The following is a 13,664-nucleotide window of genomic DNA, read 5'->3' as shown; positions in this document are numbered from 1 at the left end:
CATGACAATATAGATGCTTTTACCTATTACTTGCATCAAGAATGTGTATCGGTATCGTATATGTACTCGGTATCGAAAAAGTGTAACGATATTTCCTCGTGTTGAATAAAAATACCTGCCCACCGTAGAAAGTATGCACCAAATGACGTGATAGCGTCTCGGACAAGTTCATGCGTCTCGACTGAGCGCCGTGTCTCTTTACTCCAAGCATAGCTCTACGGTGAATTTTTTTTAATGATCAGTGCTGCCGTTAAAGGATGGTATACACTTTTTAACATCGACTGACGGCTTTATTCACTTCTTCTCTCCTTTTAGACCGAAATGATTGTAATCGAAGCATGCAGGATTATATAATACAGGCGAAGAATGCTGTCGCGAACGATATTCAATATTCATTGGTTTCTGTTGTTAATTAGTTTAATGTACGAGTAGATATAATATATAAATTAATTAAAAAGTGAGTGCTTATTTCGTTTACGTCAGCCGATTTGATTCGAGTACTCTTCACCGGTACTAATTGTAAGTTGCGAAGCCTATGGGTATCGATACCGAAGGTACTTGGGGTCAAAATGAAAGTATCGAGTAAATACCCGTATTTATTTGAATCGGTTTATCCTTATGTGCGAGTCAGTACGACATGCTCGATGGTAACGGAACGAGAAACGCGCGGGGCTGTTTCTCGCGATCAATGCCCAACCGTAAAGACACTCGGTAAAACGATCGCAAACAAGTAAACGAACTACGAGCTTGGACTTTATGATTTGGAATTTACTGCCTGCAAAGGCGACGAGCAAACTCGTTAAACGAAACCCTCTCCCTGTCGCGGCGTTTGAGGAAGTGAAACAGGGGAAGAAAGACTCTTTATGCGTAGTTGTAACGTTTTTATGAAACGGTTCATCCCTCGACTTATTCATGCAGAGTATTCGAAATAAAGTCAAGTTAAGGTTCCTCTGTTTTTTAAGAGTCTTCGCTGAAAATCGTTTGCTTCTCTTTTTTTTTTTTGCGGTTATTCGTGAAAGATGACTTCGAGAGTCCTTTGAAGAACACGGAAAAGTTGGTCGTTTTGTGCTTGCCTTGGAAGTACATAACTCCTAGCGTCGTTTTCTCATCACGTAAATTTTACTCTTGAACGTGAGAATTACGCTACATGAAGCTACACCATCGAAAGCGTGATCCGCTACGAGGAAGGATGATACACGAAACCGGAAGCGTGATTATGAAATACTTTGACGGCATCTCAAAGTCTTCTGTCGTTCACCGCGGAAAATGTTCATTTATTAATTTCAGAATTAAATTTATTTATTTCATTAAGTAATGAGATAAACAAGTTAATACTTAATTATTCCTTTCAACTTTTTTAATGAAAAATATTTTTATATAAAAAGAAAAGCTATTCTTTGTGACCTCAGTAATTTAGCGCATGTACTCCCTATTATTTATATGTTGACGGATGGATCTTTAACACTTAAAAATAAAAGTCAGTTAGATAGTTAACATCGTGTAAGCTCGTCGAGTCGTCGATTTAGAGATTCAAGGTGATAACGAATATTAATTTTTAATTTTATTTACGAATTCGATTTCCACGTTACATCAAGAGCACGAAGCCTTCTGTATAAAATGACATGTGTTTCTGGAAGTTTGAAGGAAATCTCATTGGCTGACATCGATTTCACCATATTCTATCCTCTCGGATGTGGCTTCGTTTCCCCGGTCCCAATAAAGAGTAAACTTTGCTTTTACTATCGGTAACAAATCCGATATATTTGGAAAGTTTTCCGAATCTGTTTGAAAGGCAATTGCGATTGGATTCCCCAAAGTATCACGATTTGCAAGAAATACTATCCCTCATCTGAAGTAAATTCGAGCGACCTCCGGCATTCATCGAAATTTCCTCGAAAGAGCTGCAGTGTATACAGGATTTTCGAAGGGAGACACGATTTAGGTCCACATAAACAACCGAGAGGGCAGCACGCTTCCTTCCTAACCCTCAAATATTGCATGAATCGGAATGTCTATTCACAAACCGGACTCTTTAGAAGTCAGGACCTCCCACCCCATCGAGCTCCATTCAACGAAGCACTCTCGAAATCTCCGCTTCGTGGGACTAGTCTTACAATCATGGATATCGGAAATCCGAAAAATCCGCATTCAAGAAATTTGCCCTACGATCTTCGAAACTGCTGGACGATATTAATCGAGAATTGAACGCCTCGCCCGTCAAAAATTTTCTCTCTAGATCTCCGCTTTTAATGATATAAATGTTCTTTCGGGTAATACATGAAGTAGCGTAGGATAAAAAGGAATAGTAGTACGGGAAGTAACATAAAAATAATTATTCATAATTTATACTATGGATCGTATCAAAAAGTAGCAGCGTTTCGTTTTTACTCGAATGCTACAAGACCCGAGGTGCCCATTCATTGTTAGAATTTCTTTGAAGTTAGGACCTCCTTCCCCATCGAGCTCCATTCAAAGAGGCAAGATGCACTGTTACGTCTGAGTGGGAAGAATTAAGTTATCCTTGCGAAATTGATAAACGTAATTTTATTTAATTCGATAGTTATAATTACTGGCTTGGGGAATCTAGGATCTCCTGGTGCCAACGCCTAGGCGTTATCGTCGTCAATGATATCGGGAATATCAATTGGGATAAGTTCCCAATTGGGGGTGCGGATCTCGACACTCGTGAGGCGGTGAGGGACGGGTCGAGGAATTGGGCTCGCTATCAAGTGCAGCTCCACTCTTCGTGGCTGATAAATTTCCCGTTATCTTCCACTGTTCTCTACTTTCCCCATCGAATAATGCATGAAATAGGGTCTAAAGCAACTTTGGAAGAAAGCGATTCGTCCTCACGTTATCAATCATATTAAACCTCAACGTTCTTTCTTATTCCCAAGCGCTGCAAGAATCGAATGGCCCATTCACCACCAGGACTTTCCAGGACCTGCTGGCCCATCGAGTTCCATTCTCTCGACAATCCCGCACCGTGAGAATCGCGGAAGTCCAACAATCGCGAGAATGCGAGACGGAGGAAACATACTCGAAGGAATTTGGCCGGTAGCCTTTGAAAAGCGCTAAACGGCATTTAACGGGCCCGGTATCAAACGCACCGGCGTCCCCGGTCGCGAAGGTGACAATCTTCCTCTCTTTTTACGGAGGTCCTGCGACTTCGCCGTCCATTGACGGGAAACCATGAATGGAGGATCTCTGGTTCTCGGCAGGGTGAATGGGGCGAAGTCGAATCGAGTCGTGCCGAAAAAGGCACCAGGGATGGCCGCCCGCTGGGTCTTTCGTGACACAAGTGTGCCATTGTTGGCTCCTCGAGAGCGACATTGTCGGGCCCGCTCTTTAACGCCATTAACTACGTTTTACCTTAAATTTAACCCAAAGTGGGGCCTCTTGACAAATTTTCAGAATTTACGACCTTCCGACCGGTTTGTCAAGCATAATGCCTGCCGGGCCTGGCTCCCAATAACGCGGGCCGGCTCCCTAGAACCCAAACGCGGACTACGACTCCTCGTTTTTCCTTTTCTTCGGCTTTTTTCGAAATCACCGCGTGGAAACTGGAAGATGAATCCGCGTGCCAATAAAGGATACGTGCACGCGTCCTCGATGTTCTCGACCAGTCCTCAAAAGCACCGAGAAACTTTCTTAATAAAAGAAATTCGTTATTCCGAGCCAACGAAGACACCTGCTTTACATTGCTGGGTCTTATTGTTACATACTTTCCTTAATTCTGCTGTGATTCGGGAAATTAATGTCGTAGCAAACTCGCACGAAACGCGATAGCAACTTTCGCGGTGTAAAAATTAGTTCCGCGAAAGTCCGACCTTAAGGTTGTTACATCTTGAGGGAACGTCATTCCGTGCCAGATATATATCCCATGTGCATCATGTTGTGTACTTATAATTACTGAAATTAATTTTTATTTTTCATATAAACGTAAGGAGGAAATTTCCTCGTCTAATACAGAACGCGAATGACCTGCGCAATTGTTTAAAAATACTCGAGTATGCAGATGTTCTTTAATGAATTTACATAAAAGAATGATATCCTGTGAAGTTTCAAAAGAATCCAATTGATGTAGTTTCAAGAATTAGATGCATAATTTACGTCTCTTCACAATTTCTTCGCAGGAAAGTAGTATTAACAACGATATGGATCTGGAACATTGTTATCCATGGAGAGGATAGAGTAAAACGACAACAAGTTTAATGTAGTTTTGATGAATTTTACCCATCAAGCAGTCGGTGCATCCCGGTAGAGCGTGCATCAAGCAATGCATATTCATGTTACGCCTCCTACATTGCACGGGGTTGTCCCCGAAGAACGTTCAGGAGATTTCCTCTTGGTTAGAATAGTAAACATACCACTTTCTAACGCAATCCATTTTCTCATCTAAGTGTAATAAAATCTTACGAATGTAAAATGGGCAATGCCCCCTTTGATTCAAAATGGAATAAGTTACTAATTCCAATAATTTCACATATTTATATGTGTTTCTCAGATGCCTAAGATACTTCGAATAACACCCGAATTTATATCGATTTAGTTGTCTTTACAAGTGATTACAAAAAATATATTACGAGCAATATTTAGCGAGACGTGAAAAAGATTATCTGTAGTTATAATTTGTAGTTTGTAGTTTTAATTTTCTAGTGGAGGGTAGATAAGGTAATAGGACAGGAACTTATCACATTGAATTCTTTTATTCTCTTAATCTCTCCCAACCATGGTATAAAATTCAAAATATTCAGCGTTCTGTAATTATATACACTATTTACAGGAAAGGCGTAATACCCCGTACCTCCTTTCTCCCATATTACATCAAACCTCATCCGAAAAATCAGACTCACGTTCTACCTATATTGTCAATCCCGTCCACATTTAAAATCAGCACTCCTCATTAATAAGTCATCTAATGCATGTCCATAAACCATAAAATCCTTCATAGTATGCGCACCTTTTACAAAATTACTTCCACAAATTTCTTTGAACAGAATATTCTCCGTAGACCTTCCGGCACCTTGCCCCTTGATCGCGATTTAATAGCTAATTTCCGTTCTTTCGACCCACCATAATTCCTTCTACAAACTAGTTAGAAAAAATTCCTCAAACAAGCTCCAGAATTTGCAGAAGATCATGACAAAATACCCCTAAGAGTTCACGATGCGCTCTACGGTGTGCTTCGTACAATTGACGTTCCTGAAGACCGGCAAACTGGTGGCATCCTGCGCAGGACTAGTACAGAGATTTTCTCGCCTTTTCCTGTCGACGTCAAACTCGGCAAAATCGGAGGCTGGTCTTTTCACGCCCCTCGACAAGTCGCAGGGATCCTGAAGAAGTGGCGGATACACAAATCGCGTGAAAGTCTGAGAACTTGGCCTCGAGTCATCCGCAAAGAATTTCCGACCATCAGGTGTGACTTCTGGAGTGAGCAAGCCGGGGTTATCCGCCGCCGCGGAAACGTCCAACGAGAGTTCTGCTCCTTCCGATATCCTCGTCCTGGGGCTCGAGGAATCCTGCGTTCTCCTTTGTGCTTCGGCCTCCTTTTGCTGCGCCCTGTCGTCCTCCTCGCATTTGCGACTGTCTTCCCCACATCCCTCCTTCTTCTTGCCGCAGGTCCTCAGGCAACAACACTTCGAGGTCTGACCAGACGGCAAATCTTCCTTCTTGTACTTCACCCTGCGATTTTGGAACCAGATCTTCACCTGTTTTTCCGAAAGCCGCAAGTTCGTCGCGATCTCGATTCTGCGCAATCGCGACAGGTACATGTTAGCTGCGAATTCGCGTTCCAGCTCCAGAAGCTGAGTGCTGGTGAAAGCTGTTCGGATTCTCTTCGAACTGTTGGTGATGGAATTCGGTGATTTCGGAGGTGGTGTTGGGGTACTAGCGCGGGATGGCGATTCGTTCGGTGCCGAAACGTCTAGAAAACGAAAAGAAAATGTAAACGTCAAACCCCATTTTGCAATGAGCTACTTAGAAGTTATCTACGTTTTTTTTAATTATCACTAAAATTAAATTCGAATAATTCAGTCGGCAAATTTCTTTGCTACCCCCCAACGTAGTTAGTGTATAAGGTACCGATGTAATCCTTGTAAATGCCTTTGTAACGTGTTACGTAACATACACGTAAAGTTTGTATTATTATTTTCTGCGCAGTTATATAAGATTGGTAAAAAAACGAATAATGTAACATAATTTATCGGTAACATAACATATGTTGTGTTGATATTATAAATCTGCAGTGTTGACACATTTAGAACAATGTTACGGGACTTTAATAGTTCGATATTATATGATATCAATGTAGCTTTTAAGTAACTTTTGTTGCGTATTATGTTATTTCAGGGTCATATAACCGTAACATAATGCGCTCGATAGGTATATCTTGAGAAATCAATAGTTTGAGAGGTACCGAAATGGACCTAATAACAGATATTAAAAAATAAACTGAAACATCGCATCTTCATGACCGAGCAGTTTGAATGGGAAAGATGAAACGAGACACCTGGCTATTGCTTACTTCATAAATTAGTTACATGATTGATCAATTTTACGGTTGACGTACCACAGATTATACGTCCCGGACATTTTGCATAATGAACTTTGATCGTCGCTCATCAAACATACTATTAAATTGAAGTAATTTGAAAATATTAGGTAAAATTAAGAATCCTTTAAAGAAGGCTTAAAAATCTTATACTTCCCCACTCGGAAACGACTTCAGTACTCGCCGTACCGAAAATAAAATCAGAGTTAGCAAAACTCCTAATCCGTTGCTACCGTCACTGTCGAATTTGCATTTAGTCATCCTAGCCCATTCCTACCTGGTTCCACGAGGCATTACTTTCCATGCATTAAAACTTTAGGAAAACCTAAAAACTGAATATCCTCAACTCACCAGATAGTCTACTAGCCGAGGTGTTGAGAGGCGACGGAGGACTCTGTCCAGGAATCGGCAGGCCGACAATTCCCGGAGGACTCAGAGGAACCGGGACCGGCAAAACAGGAGGCCGAGGCACAGGTCGCACGGGTTGATACCCGATCCCCAGGTTAAAAAAGTTGAACATGTAATTTGGCAGATGATTCCCATAATAAGGCAACGGATACGACGGCGGCGAGTTGTTCCCTATGAGGGAGTCCACCAGGAAGCTTCGGGACATGTTTGCAGCGAATCCTTGCCGACTCGCCCCCTTGCACAGCACCAACGTCTATTCCAGTTGACGTTCCCAGGAATCGATTCTTCTCCGAGCCCAAAGAACACTATCGCCGGCTAACCACCGACACTCGGTCGCCGCAAGAAGTGGCGATGGTCCCTTTTGAGGGTTCTCGAGAGAGGGTCAGGGTTCCGCGCTGGCCGACGTTGCCCCGAATTCTGATTTTACGGGGTCCCATAGCCAGCTATATACGGGGTGCTAACTCCTCCCAGGGGTTGGTTTCTTTCGGGGGTCCTTTGTACGGGGCCCCGCCCTTGCCGAGGGTGCCCCGTTTTACCCCAGGCTCGACGATACCTCCCCAGGGTCGGCAATGAACGGAGAATTCCCCGCGCTAATTCGACGGGAGGTCATGTACGCATGGAACTTTTATGGGGCCTCGGCTCGTCTCTTTGCCGTTAAAGGCAAAAGGTGCTTCCGTAAAGAGTGCGCCGGCGAGCGGGACCTTGCTAGATTCTTCTCTCGGAGGATCATTAATCGAATCGTCGAAGGAACGTGCCTAGATTCACTCCGGGCCAATCCGAATCGGCCTCGTAAACGTCATTCTGGACGCGACCACCTCCACAGAAGAGGATTATTAAGCCACTTCTCCCCCGGTTGTAAGTCGACCGTGTCCAACGAGCGCGATCGAGGCTGCCGATAAGTCGACAACCGATTATAAAATGATCAAAAGCTTCCGCGCGCCTCTGAGGAGACCACGAACGAGACTCTCAGGGAAAAATGAGAAAACCGAGAAAGTACAAGACCTACTAAAATAATGCTCACTGGCGGCTTTTATGGATCTTGAAAAGGTATTTTTATACTCTTTTTCGGACGAAGTTTTTATTCCAGGAAAAGCACGTGACTATTCATATGAAGATTTGTAATGTTACCGTTAATTGTCAGAGAAATTGTAGATTCTTTTTGCGCTGCGTAATGAAAAACGATAATTGTGATTAGTTGTTAAGTTGTGAGGTTGTTATAATTGTTTGTCGTAATTATTTCTTACTGAAAGGTATGTATTACTGCGATCATAATTTCATTTGAAATGCATGTAAAGATGCTGGGGGAGGTATTTAAATTTCATTTACTTGGGAGAAAAAGTATAAATTCGAGAAATAATATAGACTTAGATATAATTAAGTAAAAAGCAGTTTAAAAGGTGTATAATTTGACGTTGTCCACGTCCAAATTGGCCTTAATATCGGAAATAGATAAAAAGGCAGGAGATAGAGCAATTCGATCGAACATCGCGTGCTAATGGACTCCGATACCTAAATCCAATTTGCAGTCGTGGCACGGAAAGGTCGCTGCTGTTAATTATCTATTATTATAACAATTTCTATGTGGCACAAGAAAGGAGAATCCGATTAATCAAATGAGAATAATTGAGATTCGCGACATGAGAATATTACGAGAAATAAATGCTTATTAAATTCATAATATGTTTGAAATATCCTCCATATTTTCGGTATTCCACGGGCAATTGAAATTAAAAGATGTTAATATTTCGCAAAGAACTACTAAATAATGATTTATCGGAGTAAACTGATAAAGTCGCTTTTTTTTGTCGCGCCAACAATACTTTTGGCCCCTTTCTCAGTATTTCACCCAGCTCTGATACCCGTGAATTAGTAGAAGTGATTTCATTAAAATAGAAAAATTTAATATACTGCACTATATCTCTTGTGAATGGCGCTCCATTTTCACGGTGGAAATTGCGCGTGCAGATGCACTCATACGCCCTGAAGAATGAGTATCAGTGTACACATACGCTTCTAAACAGCCTTTTAAACAAAGCGCATTGTTCCTAGGTACATATCCCCTGCGAGGTCTGCCGGAATGAATAATTAACATTTAATTCCGGTTACCTAAAACCGGGGTACATTCTTTTAACTCCAACTTAAAAGAAAAATCCCAATTACTGTGCTCATGAAAAAGGAAAATATGTCACTTATTACGCAGTGAAAATTAATTTCTGTAGTACTAAGAATTTTGTGATATGATACAAAAATTAATTTTTGGGGAAATTAATTTCTATAGTACCACAGACTCTATGGATAACCTTGCATTGAAAATTGCATGCAAGTGCCATAGCGTGCACTGATGCATAAGTAATTTCGTATATGTGCGTTTTTAAATTAGCGTTTTAAGCAAAGTGCATTGGTCATGGACGATGTATATTCCCCACAAGAACTCACGGAGCGGAAAATTAACGTTTAGTCCAAAACCGGGTGAATATATCCGTCGTGACGATCATCGGCAACTACGGCTGCGTCATACGTTACGTTTCATGTGAACGACTTTGTTAGACGCACCTGTCACGACCCTCGGCTGGTTAAAGTATGTACTACTAAAAGACCTCGTCATTGTTTCCTTTCAACTATCTCAAAAGTAATGAAATTTCGTCCCTCGATCGCAAACAAAACCCATCGACAAATAAAAAAACTTTTTGAGGATGATCCGATAAAAACTGCAATTCCCCCAAAAAAGATTGATTTAATTTCAGCTGCTCTTTCAGTATCTTATAACGATTAAACTTAAATTTTAGAAATTAGACATATTTTCTGAACGTCATTATTGCGGGATACGTTCATTGCGTCATAAACCTATTTTATGAGAAATAATTCATGAGAAATTTGCGCCAACTGGAAGTGTGAGTATAAATAATTGCAACTCTTTCATTTGTTAATTCTGGGGAAGTATAATGGGAATGTACTCCATTGCAGACTTAATCAATTATCATCCTTGCTGAAAATTAAAGATGCTTCGTTGAACTTTTTGACTCGTCTAGTAATTTGCAAAATAATTGTTACGCATATCGTGTCTATATTTGCAATATCGAAGTGTGATAGAAACCCTTAGATGAAAGCATATTTTTCAAAGTTAACTAACATAATTTCTACCGAACGTTGTAAACGCACTGAAAAAAAACGAGAATCAAGAATCCTTTCCAATCAACCAGAGTAAATAATACAACGATTCAGCAGCTTTAACTAGCTGTTCTACATATTTTTAATAGAATTTCTTTTCTCTCGTTTTTTTCTATTTCCATAAGAATACTGCTCCTACTGTATTAAAAAGAATTACATAAAAAGGCCACTGTTCTTTAAGTGAACGTATTTTACGTGACTGCGGTCGAGAAAATGAAAATTAAGTACACATTAGCTCTTATTAGTCACACGTAATCTTTCGCTAATATCCGTGTTAATTATAAAGGAAAATAATTAAAAGCAAAAAATTGAAAAATTAATATTCGCCGGTGAGCCATTTCTACAGGTTGAATTCCCGGATAAAGCTATTAAGTGAACGAACCGTATGAAGCTTTCACGGGGAATCGCGCAAACGCATCGACGCAATGAACGCATACGCGTTTCCATTCAAGTACATCGTGAAATAATTGTAATTTGCGTATTTGAGCGAACCAGACCAACGCGTACAGTACTTCGGTGATGCATTGCGGTCGCCCAACCAGGCTTCAAATTATATAGGTATGTCTCCCCAACAATATCGACTGTATAGAATTATATTAAACAACGATCGAATTTTGTTTATGGAGCCGGGGGTACCTCGATTCTATTAAACAATGGTCAACATTTGTTTACGGAGCGGAGGGGTACGCAATGTTACTACGTTAATTACGGATACACCAGCATGATAGCGTAAACAACATATTATTCACTGTGTACGTTAGTTTTTTATATTTGTTGAAATTGGTGATCAGCATGTTATAAAACTCAGTTTTATTATCGGAAAACATTTATTTAAGTCAGATATATTTCCACCAAGGGACGTTTAAAAATATAAAGTCATAGATGAATTATTAGTTAACAAACAACGCCGGAGAAAGTTTGGATTTATGAGAATATGGCAATGTGCAACAGAATATTTACATGCCGTCATTTGATGTTTGTCACGCAGAAAAATGATTTAATAATCGATTTCTTTTAGGTAAAACCTTCATGAAGGGAAAGAAAACTTTTCCTTTTTCTTTTCTTTACTTCTACTCCGAGATTCTCTCCAGTTGCTTTGACATTTTTGATACTTCAAAAGAGTTTCACTGAAAAATGATCCTACAAGAGTTTCACCTAATAATAAACTTCCTACGCCCTTATGTAGCTCCTGGATCCGCTTAGGTTTTTAAAAATGTTTCTAGAAACTCTTTCCCAAAAATCTAAAAAAATCAACGTACCGAAGCCTCACTTTGAATGTTCCCCCTAAACTTCGTTCAATCGTGTTAAAAAAGAATTAAAATCCAAGAAAAATGGACAAAATGACTACTAAGTAACATTACAAGCCTCTTAATTGTTTCTTTTTTTACTTTAAATAACCTCAGACGTTGAACCTTCGGTAAAAAAAGGTCATCAGTATTTTCGATTCAACAATTCAAATCTATTCCTAAAATTTAATCCCTAATAATTAATTTCAAATTCGCGCACATCGAATAGAATACCGAGAAGTATAGTGCTTCTGAATTTCTCCTCAATTTCTCTTCACGTTGTCGCTGGTGATAAGTATCGAGTCTGATATTTCCTTCTTCTTTAATTTTACATCTTCGCTTATTAAAGTTGCTTAATATATATCCTGTCAGTCTTCAATTATTACGGTATTATGAGGCGGCCTCTGGCTCACCTAGGACGGTGTGAAAGCGCCCTAATAACGTAGCTAATCCCATTACTGTGTTGCAGTCAGCCAACCCCATCGCATTAAAAATCATGGTAACATTATCTTACGGGTGCCGTGAATAATACAATACACATCTCGGCATATGTCCGCCGCCTATCGAGGGACGACTCCCCGTAAAGGGGTTGCAACCCTCGAGCCATACGAGGCGCAGGCAGCGTCCCCATAGGTGTAACCTATACGGAAGCGTATGCCCATCGTATGCCATTACTCCCGTATCTGCGCTCATTACGGATACGAAGGATATTTTAATTTCGGAACAACCCCTCTCAAAACCGAAGACTACCCTATTGGCTCCCCGTCCCTTTCCTGGGCGTGCCCAAAAAGGGACGGAGAAAGGACCTTTGGTGGTGGGTTGCTCCTACGAAGAGGCTGCGAACTCGCAGCCTACTCGTTCCAAACCAACCAAATAAAACTAGAGATCTCCAACCCAGGTATTCGTTACAAATCTATATAATCTATCTGAATCGGGACTGAAAATAGTTTCTATAAAAATATATGGCCAAAAAGGGACGGGAAAGGTCCTTCGATGGTGACTTGGTCCTGCGAGTAGGCTGCGAACTCGCAGCCTACTCGTTCCAAACCAATCAAATAAGACGAGAGATTCCTGATCACGGCATTCGTTACTAATCTAAATAATTGATCTCAATTCTACCAAGATTTTTAGTTAATCTATCCGAATTGCGACACAAAATGATATCTACAAAAATATATGCCAAAATGGGACGAGGAAAAAAGCTGCGGTGGCGAGTTGCTCCTGTGGAGAGACTGCGAATTCGGAGTTTACTCTCGTTCCGAACCAACCAAATAAAACTAGAGGTCTATAATCCCGACATTAATTACAAATCTAAAGAATCTATTTGAACCCCAGCTGAATATGAATTCTAAAAAAATTCAGCAATTTTAGTACTTTAAAATTAAATCTAAAAATTGAATAAATCATAAAGGCTACGGAGCAGATTCTTTCCGGGAGTTTTTTACGTATCTGAGGTACATTATAAGGAAACCTTGCAAGCTGAGAATGTAAAGAATTAACTTTTTATGAACATCGATAACGATGTTCAGATTTCACGAGTGATAAGGTATTTTAATAATCTCGCGATGCTGTAAAATATGTGAGTAGTGAAGGCGGCGAGCTTGGAAAGCGCGGGGAAAACGACGTTGATTTACAGTCAAGCCTGAAACGTTTTTGGGCGATGATAAATTTAAGGAAGAAACGCGAAAGCTCCTTCTTCAATATACTTAGAAAATGATATACGTTAATGGCTACTTCGGCACCTATCTCAGAGTTAACGTCGGCAGTTAAGTCTGAATGGTTTCCCGTCGTGGCGCATCGTAGCGATGAAACGTTTCCATAATCGAGCTAACTTCCGGTTTACTCTTCCGAAGTTCCGCGGAAGCATTGCGGATACGTCAGACCGCAACATATTCCGCGTTGCGTCTTCCGGAAGTGTCGATATTCGCGTCGCGAAAACCGCCGACGTCGAGTTTCTGGGACAGGAACTTCCTTGGAAGTAGTAATAGTTGATCATCTCTGTCACCTCTCGGAAAGATCCTTAAACCGCCAGGAAATCTTCGGTCAAAGGAAGATTAACTTAACTCGGTTTTCCTCGGGGATGCTTCGATTTATCTTCGGCTCCGTACTTTCTCGTACGCCTTCAGAAATAAATATCCCTTATACGTCTTCAGCAACGGAACTCTTATTCATGGCAATTCCAGATACGAATTGCTTACTCGCTGATTCAAATAATATTTCGTAAAAATAGTAACATATTATTCTCTGAA

At 40.6% G+C, this 13,664-nt stretch overlaps 1 protein-coding gene across 1 annotated transcript; it reads right to left on the bottom strand.

Moving 5' to 3' along the window:
* Positions 1-5,156: 5,156 nt before the first annotated feature.
* LOC105702921 (GS homeobox 1-like) lies at positions 5,157-7,166 on the bottom strand. The gene is made up of 2 exons (XM_012430881.1): positions 6,905-7,166; positions 5,157-5,926 (listed from the first exon to the last, which is right to left on the bottom strand). The coding sequence occupies exons 1-2, from the start codon at positions 7,164-7,166 to the stop codon at positions 5,157-5,159; spliced, it is 1,032 nt and encodes a 343-aa protein (XP_012286304.1).
* Between the last annotated feature and the right edge of the window lie 6,498 nt (positions 7,167-13,664).

Source organism: Orussus abietinus, unplaced genomic scaffold, assembly GCF_000612105.2.
Source record: "Orussus abietinus isolate OABI.00-Male unplaced genomic scaffold, Oabi_2.0 scaffold140, whole genome shotgun sequence".
Lineage (NCBI taxonomy): Eukaryota > Metazoa > Arthropoda > Insecta > Hymenoptera > Orussidae > Orussus > Orussus abietinus.
This window is presented reverse-complemented; position numbering and strand designations above follow the sequence as displayed.

Bases quoted from the DNA above. Each gene is read 5' to 3' on its own strand.
- LOC105702921 (XM_012430881.1), bottom strand. From the start codon at position 7,166: ATGTCCCGAAGCTTCCTGGTGGACTCCCTCATAGGGAACAACTCGCCG. The intron at 5,927-6,904 runs GTGAGTTGAGGA...TTCGTTTTCTAG, and splicing joins CTCGGCTAGTAGACTATCTG to ACGTTTCGGCACCGAACGAA.